Source organism: Tigriopus californicus, chromosome 12, assembly GCF_007210705.1.
Source record: "Tigriopus californicus strain San Diego chromosome 12, Tcal_SD_v2.1, whole genome shotgun sequence".
NCBI classification, from domain to species: domain Eukaryota; kingdom Metazoa; phylum Arthropoda; class Copepoda; order Harpacticoida; family Harpacticidae; genus Tigriopus; species Tigriopus californicus.
In genome coordinates this window covers 11,271,957-11,289,698 of record NC_081451.1, presented here as the reverse complement: position 1 = coordinate 11,289,698, position 17,742 = coordinate 11,271,957, and the positions used below count along the sequence as shown (strand labels likewise).

The following is a 17,742-nucleotide window of genomic DNA, read 5'->3' as shown; positions in this document are numbered from 1 at the left end:
GCTACTCTTGAAAAACAGCTCCATCAAGCTTGGGCCAAAATATCTCCAGAGATCTTTGAAAACTTGTTCAATAGCATGCCAGGTCGAATCAAGGCTTGTTTGAAGCTTAAGGGAGGATATATTGGAAAGTAATTAAACGTAGATCTACTCCCTTTGGACCTAGGCCTTGTTTTTGTTGATGCATTTAATACGGGACACGGTGTAGAGCTCCAGCCCACTGCTGGGCCGATCACGCCCAGCAGGCTTCCTGGCATGGATCGCAAAGCCCTGTTTGCCAGGAAAGCAACTCTCGTGTTTCTTCTTGGTGACCCACGTCTCAGATGAGAAGTCGAAGGCTTCTACCTAGAAGCTCACGTCTTAAAAAAGACGTGGGCCGGGGAATTTGTGGAGAGTAAGGATTGGAAGGGGAGGTGCACTGAAAGGGGCATATCACAGATTCATGGCGTGGCCCCGCTAACTGGTATTAGAGTTGGCACTAATTTGACTGCTTAAAACCATTAAATGAAGATTGTTGCTGGATGAGTAAAAACGCACGTCCGCCATTCGAGGCGTCAGCTGACAAAAAAAAGCATCGTATTAAATGCTATACGAACAACCCTCTTCAAGGATAAATGGCCTAGAACTATAATTCGATTCATTGAAAAGTAGTTGCTATTAAGCTCCAAAAGATCAAGCGATCTCAGGAAATATATTTGGAAGCCATATTCTTGTCCTCTTTGATGTCCCAATACGTCAAATACAAACCTTGAAATGGTATTAGAGTGCGTCCCCCTATTCATTTACCAATCATAGTTTGAGGTTCCTACTTTAGCTTGTAAAAGCAAAGAAAATCGGAAACGTTGTTAAACTTAGTTCCTGGTTCCCTTTGTGTTATTATGATTGATACGGCACCAAAGTATCTTACTTTTTGCAAAATATATTGCAACAAAATATTGGTTCCATTTATTTTGCACCTCAAAAATCTAATATAATACGCCCTTTTTCAGATGAGAACGAGTGGCATTCATTTCCACCACCGAATGAACGCCATGAAATGGGCGCCATTGGTCTCTTAGGAAACCAATTAATCATGATCGGGGGTAAAAACAATGATGGAGAGCCAACAGATATTTGTGAGCTTTTCGACCCTCATACTTATTCCTGGAGTGATGGTCCTAAATTGCCTGTGGCTTTAGGTTATTTCACTCTGGTTCAAGTCAGCTCCACCACAATCCTCATAGTTGGAGGCTACAATAACACACCTAAGAGCGATACCTATCTTTTGTCCAAGGGAGATAATCAATGGACCAAGTTGGAGGATAGGCCGGAACCTGTTTATCATTCTTGTTGTGGGGTGGTTATTCTGGGCGATGGTAGAAGAGGGGCCTTATCCGTTGGAGGGAATGGTAATGAGTTCTCTACACAAGCATACTTTTTGGACTTTGAGTTAATGACCTGGTCACACATGCCATCTTTCACTTTACCCGCCCCTTCATACAAAGGTTTTCTTTTTCAAAGAGACACCGAAATTCACTTTTTGCCCTTATGTGAAGTCAACTTCGACACATTTGTATTAAAACATTATGTGTGGAAAATCCATGGATTTAATCAAACATGGGAAAGTAGACCTTATCCATTTGGAAAATTCACCGCCTTAAATGTGGGGAATCCATTGACCCCAACAATCTATACCATGTCCATTAATTGATATACTTGTGCCGTGAGTTTCTTTAAATGACATAGATATTCGCAATTGAAATAGAGGATTTTATCAAAATCAGTCGCTAAAGACAGAAAAACAAAATCGATTGAACGATATTGCGACTATTGCATTATAGTCAACGGTCCTTACGAGTTTTGGTATCTTTACATATTTCAACAATCTTTCATGATGTATTAGGGAGTAGAGTGACATCTTTCAAAAGTTTAACATTTTTCAAAACTATTTTGCCTATTTTCTTCCGACTTTTTTTGTATTTTTCGTCTCATTAAGAGGCATTGTATTCTACCTTGCAGCTTTAATGCTTTTGAAATCTCGATCTACGTCAAAGATTTATCTCTTCAAAAAAAAAAAGGGATGGTCCTGATATTCATCAACGACATAGGTCAGCAATTGAAATCGAAACCATAATGCTTTCGGACAACGGCAATATTACCTACTTCTATCATTGACTTAAGATGACATTTGGTTATGATCCATGAAAGGAGAATTTGGTCAATATATTTATATTCAAGCATATGTATGTAGTATTTGGCAGTTCTGCTCATTGGACATGCTCGTGTACAACTCAAGTATTCTGCTGTCGATATACATTCTGTTCCTGGCGTTCCACTGAGAGACTTCCTTTTGTCCTTTGTTCTTATTCCAATCATCTTACGCATATACGACAATGTAGTTACCTATTCGGGCGTTTAGGCGAGCTCCCGCTACCAGCAAACAAACTTGCCTGCTATTGCCAGTGTTGCAAATTTGGCACTACACTAGTTTTAAGGAAGCTGACCTTTTCTCATAGTACCGTGAGAGAACGGCCAACCTCTCAAAAACGTGTTTGAAGCTCCATATTTGCAATACTCGCACTGGCAGCAGCAAACAAACGAACCTGTCAAAGATTGCCTAAACGTCCCCATAGTTGTCACTCATAACTAGGGGTCGGAAAGATATGTCTTTTAGGTTAAATTAAGTTTTGAACTATTTTGGTCAATTTTTCATGAATTTTAACCGTAAAGTAACCTAAATCCGAGGATTTTCGGGCAAACTGAAGGGTTTTGATCATTTAGAGAGGAAATTTAGGAGAAGTACAGGATGTGTGTAAAAATATTGGGCATTGTTTGTCCCTGCTCAAAGCTTTGTTTAACATTAAACCTCAAGCTTTCATTGATAGGAAGTGTTGAGCCCATAAAGTTAGAGTCATGCACTTACAGGAGTGTCAAAATGCCATGATCTAATTTTAACCTTGGGGCGAGTGGTAATCCTCCCATCGTTTGCCACCAAAACAATGTTTTAAAACGCAAGTGAGAGCAGTCTTGATGTCAGAACCAATAGTAAGGGCCTGCTGAAGACCGGCAAGAGTCCCAGGGAAATGAGTGAGCCTTTCGGTGCCCATCTTCAAACCATTGGTAAAAGGGGAACCTCATGCAAGAACAACAAATCCCTTCACAACAGACCATTTCAAGGGCAAAGATCTGGGATGGCACTGAGTCCAAAGAGCAAGAAGATCGTGAAAATAGAATTCAAACAAATTTCACCTTAATTACCACACCAATACTCATCCAAGCAAGTAATACACTATTTTCACCTTTTTAAAACTAATTTTACGTTTTCGGAACTTCTTTTGGCTGATTTTCATTAATTAAAAACAACTATTTTGTCCAAAATCACAAGCTATTTTTCCGACCCCTATTAATGAGATATTTGAGCAATCTCATCTTATGATAGAATGGGTTCAGAAAGGATTTAGAAGGTGACAAAAATATTCATAACAATCTAGAATGCCATATCCATGAATTAGCCTGCCTTCAAGTAAAATTTGGGAATGTCTTTGAAGAAAATATTCAATAATGCTTGTCATGATAGTACTCTTTTTCATACGGCGCATCAATTCAAAATCTGCAGGGCATTAGTACCAAAATTACAGGAATTCGGTCCTTTTTTCGAAAAAGGAACTTGTAGCAAGATGCTACTAATTGAGCTCTTGTTAGGATGGATTTGGAATGCGTTACTATATACGTTCGATCTTGCATTGACATGGACACACTCCACTTCTACTGGAATAATAAACCATACCAAACAAGTTACAAACTGTAATTCTATTAAATTTTAAATGGTGTAATTGTAACGACCCAAAAAGTAAAAGAATTACTCGTTCCTTTTTTGATTTCCAAAGTGGCCTTCAATTTTTTGTTTGTCTCATGACAGTTGAGGAAACTTAAGGCTCAACAGAGCCTCCATCCATCTAGCATATTACAAACAATGGAAGTCGAGTTTGAACATTGTTCTGGCTCTCACCTACTCTGTGGTGTTACGTTGGATCTCTTTGCAGTCAAGTGTTGGCGGAGCGAAGTAGCCGTAGTAATGAGTGGTACCTGACCCGGAGGATCACGGCAGGGCGTGAGATATTCTCCGTCTGGTCAACGAATCTTTTTATTAGAGAGCAAACCTAGCCTGATGGAGTTCACAAGAGAAGTCTCTTTCTTGTATTCACGATTCTACCAAGTGAGCACAACAACGCCGGAGATTCATAATCGTTGGTAATGTCACACACTCTGAGGGTGTTCTTGGTTTTAAATCTTGTTGCATTTACTATTTCATTGTTCACATATTCTCAATCAGATTCCCTTGGACTGAAGACCTAATTCAGTGCAGGAAGGTAATTCTTCCTTTGGCTTGAGCATGATGCATCAAATTTCCCAAGACTCCACATTTCCGTGGCTTAACATCAAACAAGGAAGCTTTACTGACATGACAATGGCTAATACTGTTTTTCCATCATGACGTTTGCGACGTTGTTTCAACTCTCATCAATCATTACCCCATCTAGGGTCCCAATCTTGACTCGTCAAAGCATTATATGAAGTGCATTTTGAACAACTGCCAAAATTAATATAGGACGCAAACCCCATGAGATATTGGTCACCTTAAATTTTAGTAAAAGCAATTGTAACGAGTAACGCCATTACATCTCTTTGTTTTAGTAATGGTTGTGTAACGAATTATCATTTTGGACCAAACTGTAACTGTAATTCGTTTCATTTATTGAGGAACGGCTAATGCCCTGAAAATCTGTTTCGAAACTTTTTAGTTCTTCTGATCGTTTACATTTTTGAAGTGGAGCCTCTTGCCAAATCTCGAGCGTCTCTCTGCATTCAGGGTCCCTAGTACGAGCCAGAAACGACCAGGTCATTTGATATAACAACATGAAGCCTTAATTGTAGATGATTGGCTTTTGGGCAAGTGATTGATATTTTTAGGAACGGGACTTGAGCTTAGGTGTCTCTTAATCATCTGCATAGAAACATGAAAATCATGATTTAGGCCATGGTAGTCCTAAAAAGCAAAAGGAAACCAAGTAACGGCCCAAAGTAGTCCCAGCCGCCTAAGAGGGTCCAATAAGCCCCTGACATTCCCGCTCGTGGCGGTAAGAAAATAATGGAATCACCTAACCTTTCATGATCATTCCTTTTCGTTGAATATTTGTTTTTAGTATTTTCCTTGCCCTTAGGGGGCTAGGGGTAATTCCGTAATGTTCAGGTGTTTTCTCCGAGTTTCCACAAAATTAACAGTTTTGGTGTGAAATAATCCTAAAATTAACTGAAGCGATTCAAATAATCGGATGACCGGATCAACCGCATGAGTGGAAGTTAAGAATTGAATCATGCGATTGTTTGAGGAGAAAGGATATCGCATGAGATATTTTTCAAAGGTCGCGTTTGTGGTGTCCCAGACATTTTTAGATATTGTACCAGAGGTCCATACTAGAAGTGTGTACTAGTATAAAGGTAAGATGAAAGTCTGAAAGCGTCGCAAAACAAGGAGAAGAGGAAGGTTGGAAAGGTCAAGAGTTGGGAAAAGGAAACCGATCTTACCTCTCGCTCTAGCGTCAACCTCTCAAAGGTGGCTCGAAAAAGACAGTTGCGAGCTGAAGGTGACTCCAAGGTACTTAAAGTCATTCCCTTTTTCGATGACTTGGCCTCCATAGTACAAAGAGGACGGGTGAAGTCTACCCTTGTGGAGCACTAGTACTTTTGACTAGATGGGGTTGATGATTAGATTATTTTTTAGGTTGTATCTTTGTAGATCATTGAGACCCCGTTGAAGGTCTTCATCTGAGCATCCCAAAATGCATAGGTCATCTCCATACATCATGTGTGAGACCTTTGTGTTGTCCAGAGACACACCCTCATGGTTGAGATATTGAGGGAGATCACTCAAGAAGAGGTTGAATCAGATAGGGGAGCAAGGGTCTCCTTGGAGCACACCATTGCTTGAACGAAATTCCGATGAACATCGAGATCCAGATCGTATGTGGAGGTTTGTATCTCGTAAAATCAACATAAATCTCGAAAAATCAACGTGCAGTATCAGATACCTTTCGTACCTTCTCCGAGTACTGTACAATCCCAACCTTTCTAACCTCTCCCAATACGAGAGCTCTCTCTCATATCCTCAATGTTCCTAGAAAAACATCTTTGGACCTGCTCGAGCTTTTGCAAACCTGCTGAACTAATTGAAGCCCAAATTGGCGAGGCATATTCAAGATGTGGCTGAACAATCAACTTGTACAGAGTTAGCATCGTGATACTATCTCTGGATTTAAACGTGCGATCTTTGCAACCACATGTTTAAAAAATCTTTACCCACTTTCAACTGGTTATGATCATCGAACTTTCCATTATCTTGGAGGACTACACCTAAATCCTTCATGGATTAGAGTTGCTGAATGCCCTTACCTTCATCATCTAATAGTGGAGTGTCTAATGACGTTGACTCAAAGATCATTGAGCGGAATTTCATTCCATTCAGTGCCATATTACTCGCAGCAACCCAAAAGTATATTTGGTCCAGGACCTCTACCAGACAACCGGAATTCTGACCAATTCTACCAACTACCAATTTTGTATCATCAGCATTGGAATAAATACTGACATTACTACTACCAAGCTTCTGAAGCGCAGCAATGATGATAATGAAAAGGAGAGGGCCCAAAATGGAGCCGACTTGACATCATGTATGTCACTAAGGGATCTCTCAACCTTAACTAATTGTTTCCTACCACAAATGAAACTTCATAGCCAATTGAGAACTTGCCTTGGATCCTAATCTCAAGGAGCCTGTTAACTAAAAGGCCATGATCTACCTTGTCAAAGGCCTTGGCAAAGTCGAGATAAACTACATGGACTGATTCATGGCTCTCAAGTAACTTGCTCTATATGTTCAATCAGTTGGGTAACCGTGCTAAAATGTGCTCAGAACCCATGCTGGCTAGGAGGAAGGACTTGATGAACATCAAGAAATTCAACAAGTTTGAATTTCATTATCTTCTCAAACACCTTCGCAATATTCGAAGTGAGAGAAATCGGCCTATAGTTACTGGGGAGCGACTTATCTACCCCTTTAAAATTTGAATAACTTGAGCTAGCTTCAGAGAAGAGGGGAACTTGCCCTGATCCAAGATGCAACGCATCAAGTACGAGAAAATAGGAGCAAGAACCAGTGAGCATCTCATCAGACACTGAGATGTTACACCATCAGGGCCAGGAGAGCTCGAGGGTCTCAAGTCCCTGATGGCCTTTAAAGCATCTTGGTCTGTGACTACAAGATCATCTAAACGCTCAACTTGACATGCCTTGCCAATCTCAATGTGGAATAGGGCTTTTATAAAAGGGTTTTGTAAGGCAATAGATCGATAATTGCTCGGATCCATCCTTGTCCACTTCTTGATCTTGAACATGAAGAAAAATACAGTTAAGCTATTCTTTGGAAGCAGTTGCGTCATACAGTGCTTTGGAAAGTATTTGGGAAAGTAGCTTGACGAGAAGTGAAGACGTTCGCTCAAGTGCCACGGAGAGAAACCACGTAGCCCAACCCCTTGGCTCTTTTGCTCCGCCAAAAAGTAATTTACCTCCCCTTCGAAAATATCCTGCATACGAGGGTGATTTTCTTGCACATTTGTGGGTAGGACGGGAAAAGTTGGAGTACTGTGTTTTTAAAAGAGGGCTCGACAGTAGGCCCGGAAGCTTGGGATGCACACCGATGATCCAATTTCCCTAGCATTCTTTGCTTTCTTGTACAGTGGGTCCATGTCCCCATCTTTGGATGTATCCAAGAAGTTCTTCCCCTCGGATATTTTTTACCTCTCTTTCTATTTGAACGGTTTCTATAAAAAGAAAAATAGGAACGCAAAAAGAAGCGGAAGTTCTAAGTGAAATTTGAATCGGTATCAAACATATTTTTGTTTGAGGTGCTAGGGTCAGATGGGTGAACCTAGCCCAGCCAGCAAAGGCAACCATCACACCGTCTATTTCTAAATGCCGCTAGGCATATTAGGCATATTCATGTCTGCAATAAATCTCAAATTTGTTATTGTGGACGAAGCTATATAACCAGAATTTAATGTTTAGCTATTTCAGTTTTTGAATGCTTTGCAACAGCTGTATTCTACTAGAGGGAGACTTTGTTCCCTACTTGCTTTCTAATCTAAGGTAAGAAAAAAAGAGCTAAGAACCTATCTTTCAAATATCTTTTTTGGGTATGTTAGAGGTATATGGCAAAGATTTTTAAGGACTTATCTTGCTCTTGGAACCATCAATGAGCAATTTTTGAAGTAAAGGATAGGTTTCATATAGAATTTCTTTCATATTTGTAGTTTTAAAGATTCGTATTTTTGGACACTTTTCTCCACTTTTGTCCACCCTTATTTTTGGACACTTTTGGACAGGGGTGGACAAAAGTGTCCAAAAAATGAAATGCCCACCCTGGGCTTGGGTCAAGGGAAGATGGAGAGGCTGGGGAGAACAGGGATAGGGGCAGGAGGTGAGGAGCGATCCTAACCTTGAATAGGAAGGAGTGGGATGTCCCCACTTCGGCCACTTGGACCCGGCTCATCAGCATCCAGTGAATCAATAGCGGCTTGATCCTTGGAGACGGAAGAGAGGGGCTCTTCTTCTCCCAAAACGATCGTTAATGTCATTTGGGTATCATCATGACCTGCATGCAGTTTGGTCATTGTCCAACGAAATAGGCTCCCACATTTGCTGATCTCCAGCGGGTTGCTCCCGTCTCCATGCAGAAGTTTCCAAAAGAGAGTGGGCGGATTGTGTGACATTGTGTGAACTATTATTTGGGTAGGTTCTGGACTTCAGGAATAAAAGATGATGATGACGATGATTGATGACCCAAGTGACTGAAGAGGAGGGGGAACTAGTTATGCTGGTCGTTAAAGCTACTACTAGTTAGAAGAGGAAAAGGTGTCCCATGAAAATTTGAAAGAAAGCAATGGCATACCCGAAGAAAAACATATATCAATTTTTGATGCCAATTTTCTGATTGATTGAGCTCATTTTAGGTTAAAAGAACGGTAGCGTTCGAATTATATTGACATATTCTCCTTAGCATTTCCTTACAGCTCAATGATAACCTGTATTAAAGATATTCCAACGATATAATGCTCACAATTTAGAATGCTTGGATTTCGATCACCTTGACAAGAAGGGGGTTTAAAGTTTGAAGATGCATTTTCAACATGTTGCCCTATCCAAATAACCTCTTTTTTAATTATCAATCCGTCCACACGTGGGTGCATTTGCATATATTTTCATCTGATAACAATAATCGTTAGGCGTTGTGAATTTGTGGTAAACAATTTTTTATAGTCATATCCTTGATCGGCTAGAGCCATTTCCCTAAATATTAGACCTTAGACCTGATAGTTTTAGCCACACTTAGGACAGCAATGAGAAAGAGTAGGCAGGATACTCAAAACGGATCGTTGCTGGCCATATCTTAAAGACAAATTTGCTTCCACAAATATAACTCATCATAAATCATTGCCTCTTGGTTAATGAGAACATAAAATCAACCAGTAAATGCTTTGTCAAGGTTTGCCAGGCCATCCATTCCTGTCTGTAAAAGAGAAAAAAAATATTCGATATATGTTTCCACATTGGCAAAGCTGATAATTCGCATATCAGCAGAAGCAATTCCAATCCAATCCCAATAGCCCCCTTACGCTGCACGAAATATGTTTAACGTTCTGTACTTTAGAGGGCGCTTTGTCACTCGGCCTCATAGAAAACCAAATAACAAGCATGGGGAGGTGATCAGACACGGCCAGTGGATGGACGAAACTGGCCGGAGATGGAATATTTTCTGATATGAAAATGTGGTCAAGTACAGAGGCGCCCCGGGAGTAGGTGTGTGTTGGGACTCCCGGGTCGGAGCGCAGAGTTCTCCATTGGCTCAGGATCTGGGCGAGCTCGGAGAATTCACTTGAGTCAGGACGGATGGTAAAGTCACCACCAATGATGATTTTCTCCGGATTCTTCACCTTCTGAAGTATGGATGCAAGATCTGAGACGAGGTCATCATAGTCCGTGGTTGGCTGATAGTAAACGCCAATGATGGTAAAGCATTGGGCATCCACGGCTATGTGATGAGGAGAGGATGAGAGAAGGGTGAGCTCAAAGCCTTTGGTAATGTAGAGCTCCAATCCACCGTTGGGCCGACCACGCCCAGCGGGCTTCCTGGCATGGACCACGAAGCCCTGTTTGCCAGGAAAGCAACTCCGTGTTTCTCCTCGGTGACCCACGTGTCGAATAAGAAGGTGAAGGCGTGTCTTGGGATCTTGTTGAGACACCGTCCCGCACCAGCCACCCGCGGCATGTTTGCCCTTCCATGACAGTTGAGAAAACAGTCCGATACCGGTTGATTCCCTCCTCTCCTCCGCTTGTTGTTGTTACGCTGTTGCCGCCAATACTGGTACCTCGCGATACCGAGTTGTCCAATCCGACCTAGAAAAGAGAAATCACTATGGCAATTGAGGGGGGGAACGGAAGGGAGGGGTGATTGGGAAGAGGGAGAGGGTTGGAGGGCTAGAAGCTCACGTCTTGAAAAAGACGTGAGCCGGGGAATATGAGCAGAGGAAGGATTGGAGGGGAGGTGCATTGAACGGGGCATATCACTGATTCATGGGGGGCCACTGTTCGTGGGCGTGGCCCCGCTCACTGGTATCACAGTTGGTACTATTTTATCGACTTCAAACCATTAAAAACAAGATTATTGTCTGAGGAGTAAAAAAAGCTTGTCCGCCATTCAAGGCGTCTCTATTGGTAAACAATGACTCATTAAATATAACTCTGATTATAAATTTATCCACTGAAAAATTAAAAGAAGATAAAAACTAAGGAAAAAACGTTATTTATGATGTGGTGCGTATCTTTGGATGTGTTTTCACTTGACATTTCATAAATATCCAATGAGCAGACGCTGAGATATTACTCTTCAAATGTTGTATTTTGCACCAAATTTAACTCCAAAATGCTCTGGTAATGCCTTATAATCAATGCCCAGAAATGTATTACGTTCTTTCAATGTCGCAAAAATAAGCAGAAGTGGTTTGCTTTCCAGAAACATGCAGAAAGAGTGGTATAATGTCACTTGAAACTTACTTAAAATAAACATGTCACAACTATGATGTCATAATTGTCAACAACGAGTTTGTTTGATTTTGATCTGAAAGTTTCACAAATCCTTATTGACGTTTGATAAAAATGAGTAGAAAATAATCGTTGCAAATTGTGACAAAGTTAAAAATTAAACTGCCGGATGTAACGTCATAATATTTCAAAGACATGACTGGCTAGAGTAGCTTTTCATATTCAAGAAAGACTTTTCGTCAACTTTACATCCTGAATGTTTTAACTACCAGTATATGCTATTTTAGGTTAAAAAGATTTGCCATCATGCCATCAAAGAAGTGCATCCTTTGTTTTGTCCATAACTTGAATTATAGTTAGCTCACTTTTCGCTCCAATTTACTGCAAAACGCAACATTCAAATTGTAAAAACTAAGCATCTGATAAAAAGATGTTGGTGAAATGTTATGTCAGAGCGTATAAAAGGTAAAATTGGTGTTGTTTGACTATGTTTTGCGTAGTGATACCTCATACTGTATTTTAGATTATTTGATATATTAATGTATGCTACTTTCAAAGACGCTTATGTAACAAAAACTGTTCCTTTTGTTTCTTTAGCAAAGAAAACATCAACTAGAAGTCTTGCCATTTGAACAAACACTGAACCTGAGGTTGTTCGCACCGTGGGGCTCAAGGGTCATAAAAACAAAAAGCATTACAGCTCAGTTTACACAGGCAGTACTAATTGCATTTCCATCTAAATTGTTTAAATTGTTATTAGAGGTAAAACTCGCCTTTGCAGTCTTCCTAGTTTGATCGGTTCTGGTCTCTTTTTTTTGGGAAGCATATCTAAAACATTCTGAGCAACTTGGGGTTATTTGTGCCAATGATGCACAATGATTCCACAATCGAGTGGTTTGATGAATCTTCCTCATTGTACAAGATTCACCGGTTGGTGTGGTAGTACCATTCTTGCCCGAGTGATCTTTATATCGGTATATACTAGAGGGGTATATACATTATATCTAAAGTATTCAAATGAGTTCTCCATGCCTTTGATGTCGCATTCAATGGTTCACGGTATCGAGATCAGGGTGACGGATAGTCATTGTCTTTTTCAGCACACCCCATTAAGCATAAATGTTGACAATATCACCATCCATGATTCCTTATAACTAATTTAATGGTTCTTGAAGATAATATAACTCTTTATATCTATTAGTGATTGATTGTAAATTTTGATTAATCTCATGGACTGACTCAAAACACACTTAAACGGAAAGTTTATCTCGAAAAAACCTTTGGGAGTTTGCCATGAACGGCACAATATTTTTCAAATGAAAATAGATAATACTCACGCCAAAAATGGGAAAACTGGGAAGAAAATACACAATTAGACAAAACGAAATGCTAAAGATCATAGCAAAAGTTTGAACAAACGATGTTTTTTTCATACTTCAAAAATTCCCAACGGATCATTTTCGAGGCTCCACTCAAGGAATCTTATGTACTATATTTTGTTTCATCTTGAGTTTAAGCGGAGGATACTGCCTTATGCAGACATGCACATAAAAAAGGTTGTTAGGTGCTGTTTGTTTAGGGCTCTTGGCGTGAAAAAAATTCAATTTATTTGTGCGATTGGACTTGGTTGATTGAGGATAGAAAAACTCTGGAGGCCTTTATGGGATCTTTGCAGAGTAAACTTTCCATTCAAGTGTGTTCTGAGTTACTCCATATTTTAGATTTTTGACTACTTTAGGCAAAATATGTTGGGGTTGGATGCAACTGAATGTGGACACACAAAAAACATGTCGCCTTTTTCATTCAGTTCATGAAAGGCAGCGAGGCCAGATTATAGCGTTTCATTTTGATTTGAAATAGTCAATTGATATTTCCCCTAAGAATACGACCCTAAATATTACAATGCATCAATGGCCTTTTATGTTTGACCTCTAAGTGAATTGAAGCATTAATCAATTGTATATGCCTGTCTATTTATATTATAAATCTGACTATGTGAGAAATTGAGACCTGAGTTGATATTTGAACCGAATCAAATGAGTGGTGATAAATTTCCCAAAAGAGTTTAGTACTCACAGTAGTCAGATCTCGAAGCAAGTGAAACATGCGATCCCTGCACTTGATCACAGCCTTTTTGATTCCCATCGCATTCCAGCCATCCTGGTCTGTTTCGTTGTCAGCTTTATACCTTCCTCACACGTTCAAATGTGATCGTCAATGGCAAGACCATCCGAGAGACAACGAAAGGTAAAATGTGTTCAAGTTGACACAGATAAAGAGGGAATTAGTGAGTCATACTTGTCTTTATATGTCCCCTTTACTAAAATAACGCTTTATAAAATAAGCGAACATCAGCATGAAAGAAACTTGCAAACTTTCAAATTTAGCACCAATATTAGTGAAAGTATCATAAAGTCCAAGAAGGAATCGATTTTTAATGTTACTCGAGGATGCTCTCCCAAACAATGAGATCGGTTATTGTTTTAGATTATTATTCAGATAAACTTTAACACATGTGTGCTTCCTGAGTCTATCAAGAAGCAAGTCCCTTTTTCCGTTACAATGTATTTGTTGAACACGGTAGTAGTTTCTTTTTTGAGGTGTTTTAGTCCAACTCGAGACTGGCAGCATGCGAAAGATCAGTGTGTCAAGTACATTTTATTGAGAAATACCATACTAATTCAATTCTAATGACAAAAGACACTCTTAACCTTGTGGATTGAGTTGGTTGAATCCATGGTGGATCAAGTTTGTCATAAATCATTCAAAGCTTTACCCTTTTATGCAATGCAAACGTGAGACCTCTTTTTAGAAGGGACTGACTCCCTGTTGGGAAGGTTTCCAAATAAAGCCCATGTTCGTTGACAATTGGCGTCCAATCAGATCAGTCGAATTTGATGACGAATGTTCAACCTCGCGTTTCTATGCCTAGAACATCTATAGCCACCATTAGAAATCTTATTTCACGGCTGTGTTTAATTTGGCTTTGAATGGTTTCGAGGGCGGAAATCATACCGTGAATACCGGTCCTTGTAAAAGAAAACTGTGTATTCAATAGCGGCGGCGTTCTTTGCATGCGGTTTACTCAAGTTCGGATCTCAAAACGTCGATTGGTCAAGACACCTTGAATGCTTTTGCCATTTAATCATGCCCTCTCTCGTGGGAAGAGAAGCCCTTGCTCTTCTTTTTAACTGCGACGGCATGAAATAGCGAACCATAGATTTCTAGACACTGGATGTCGGACGACCGACCACGCGGCTGGTAAAACAGTACAATGGATGGTCTCCTGGGAATTGATTACAAACCGGTTTATTGTACTGTTTAGCCGACCGAGTGGTCGGTCGGCCGACATATAGCGTATAGAAAATCTATGAGCGAACGCATTCAAGGTGTCTTGACCTTGACGACTTTCTTCAAGCCTTACTTTCATAAACTCCACGTAAACAAGGCCCCCGCTATTGCATAAATAGCCATTTTCCCCTCTCGTTACCGTTTCTAAACAACAATCAATGACGATCAATGACGTTTCTGATACATGTTATCGACCTGGCAATATCTCTGATGCTAAAAACCATAACGATTCAATTTTCCCTTGTTGTATTACCATGTTGTGGCTCAGATATAGGCTTGAGTACATATTGCTTGATCTAAACTCTTGCTGCAGCACGGAAAAAAATCCTAAGCTGTATTTTGTCGTCAATTTGAATGAAACTGAAGTCCAACAGTATTGAAAATTAATGACGATCCTAACTTGTTGCAATTCAATATGTGCGTTTACGAAACCACGTGGAATCACCTCGACCTGCCTAATTCTACCAATTTTAATGTATGTTTCTTTGCATCACTTTATTGATCATTTTAGCTTAGACCTTCTATCCACGTCAGCATTGTGCTTGAACTCTCAAAATAATGCACATTGTATCGGAGTGAGATGCAACCATTCGACCCTTAATTGTGAAATGGTATCTAGACCAAAGGACTTTATAAGATGCATTGGTGACCGTAAGGATCCTAATGCGACCCTCTGGTTGAAGACTGAATATGTAAAGGAACAAACAGGTAAGCAATTCCTTCATCTGTTTGATTTGCGGGTGTGTGCGTTGACAAGACACACCTCAGGCATCCCTATATAATCTTTACCATTAATGATAGCATGTTTTCTTTAGGATTAGATAAATTTGCATTTGGTGGAACATGAGTGTTTTTATTGTCGAGCACACTTCTGGTACTCTTAAGTATGGTAATTGAGCCATTTTCTTCTTTCCAGAGTTAACTCTTGTTGATCTTGAACTTGGTCAACTTGTGCCAGCATCTATCCGCCAACTAACCGGTTTTGCGATACAACCAACGCAAACCACAAGAATGCAGGCACAGATCCCCGATGGAATCCTCATTTGCATGGAGCAATCGACAGTTTGCAACGTTTGGACCGAAGGTGAGAACAACTAAATCAGGGTGGACGGGAGTAATAGCTACTGGGGACCCTGGATGCAGAGACGCACAAGGTTTGGCAAGTGGCTCCACTTCAAAAGTGTACCCGATCAGAAGAACTAAAATGTTTCCAAACAGATTTTGAATTGCTGCGTTGTATAAGAAAGAGTAAGATCATGACAAGCATCATTGATTTTTTTTCTTCAAGGACAACACCAAATTTTACTTGAAGGGAAGCTGATTCACGCATATGGCATTATAGATAATAACTGATATTTTTGTTACTTTCTAAATCCTTTCTGAACCCTGTTTTTCATAAGATTAGATTGCTAAAATATCTCATTAGATTATTCCGATTAATATTAGCACATGTGAACTTCATGGGTCTCTCAAGAAAAGTGCCTCTTTATACTATACCATGTAATTTGTTGAATATGGATGTACTCTCTCTTATGAAGTGCTTTAGTCCAACTTGATATTGGTGGTATGCAAGAGATTAGTGTGACAACTGTATTTTATTGAGAAATACCACACTAATGCAATTCTAATGACAAATGACACTCTAATCCTGTGGAATAACTTGGTCAAACCCATGGTGTATCAAATTTGCCATAAAGCATTCAAAGCTTTACCTTCTTATGCAATATAAGCCTGTTAGCTTTTTTTGAAATTTACTGATTCCCTCCATGTTCGTTGACTATTGGCAGCCAATCAGATCGGTCGAATTTGATGTCGTATACTCAACCTCGCTTATCTATGCCTAGAGCATCTATAAATCAGATCAGTCGAATTTGATGACGATTGTTCAACCTCCCGTAGCTCTGCCCATAGCATTTCTAGTACCTACCATCAAAGACAGAGGGGCCATAATTGAGCCTCAATTAGACACTAAATGACCTATTGCATATTGCTGTCCCACCCCTACCTATTCTACACCTTTCAGATTGGAGAGCTTATTATGCACGTAATGCAATTACCCTTGTCCAAACAATGATATGAAATGTCCAGAACTTGACATGACTGTGTGAGTAGGCGAAGTATCAGATTTGGCGAATCAGTCCGTATTGTTATCAATCAACAAAATTTGTCTCGCTTCTTCAATTGATCTTTTTTTACTCAAAATCCTATCAAGCGCATTCCATCTCTCTGATCAAATCCATGAAGATATGAAATGAATATTCAAAATATGATAATTTCAGGAACCAACGAGTGGCAGCCAATCTCCTCTTTAAACTTCATTCATGAACAAGGAACTTTGAATTTGTTGGGAGATCAGCCCATTGTCATTGGTGGCAGGAACAATTTTCAGGGCAATCACGGCATTGTGGAGATACTTGACCCAATCACACATGAATGGGTTTTAGGACCTCCCCTGCACCCTGGCCGCAGAGCTCACGCCACAGTTGTTATCAATCAGACATCTTTGGTGGTAATTGGAGGATATGATGAACCACCAACACAATCCATGAAGTCCGTCGAAATCCTGAGTATAACTGAGAGATCTTGGCACCCGTTGGACGATATTCCAATAGGAGTTTACAATCCAGTATGTGGCCTTCTCAACCAATCATTCATTTTGTGCATTGGAGGCCGCGATTCGAGCCAAATACTCAACACTGCACATGGATTGGCTTTGACCTCAAACAATGACTTGTGGGAAAGATTGCCCATGTTTGACACGAAAGAGTCAATTATGATTGGTTTTCTGTATCAATTGAGACACGAACTGTTTTGCATGTCGATCAGAACGGAAGCTTTTTCTGAACTAAGACAGTTGCTCAGGATGAATTTGACGGATGAGGATCCCAAATGGGAGTTGTTGGAATTGTTTCCAGACAGCATGTTCAACAATGTGGGTCGTTACATAATGAGCGGTTACTTGATTGAACCCTAAATTCATTGTGGATAACAATAAATTCTCCTAAAATTACTTGGAGCCTCTTATGCATAACCAGTTAGTATTTTTATTTTAGGTTACCCAAACATCTTTTGGCAGATTGTATTGACAGTTGTTTCATAGTGTTATGTCCCTAAGGACACACCCCTAATCCAATATACACAGAGGGTTATATCTTCACGTCCGTTCTATTCAAGATCAAGATTAGGAGTCAGAGAGGCAGAGAGATATATAGAGAGAGCAATAGAGAAAGAGAGAGCAGGACAGCTGCATATGCGCATGTG

General features: G+C 40.0%; 1 protein-coding gene across 10 annotated transcripts in view; it reads left to right on the top strand.

Moving 5' to 3' along the window:
• LOC131891933 (uncharacterized) overlaps positions 1-17,491 on the top strand; it is a 29,242-nt gene extending 11,751 nt beyond the window's left edge. For 4 of the 10 annotated variants that reach the window (XM_059241631.1, XM_059241628.1, XM_059241630.1 and 1 more), the window contains one exon: positions 987-1,989. In XM_059241631.1, the coding sequence (XP_059097614.1) occupies positions 987-1,687 (701 nt within the window). In that variant the 3' untranslated portion in view covers positions 1,688-1,989. The other 6 variants (XR_009374499.1, XM_059241629.1, XR_009374498.1 and 3 more) reach the window with 6 other exon arrangements.
• Positions 17,492-17,742: the final 251 nt, after the last annotated feature.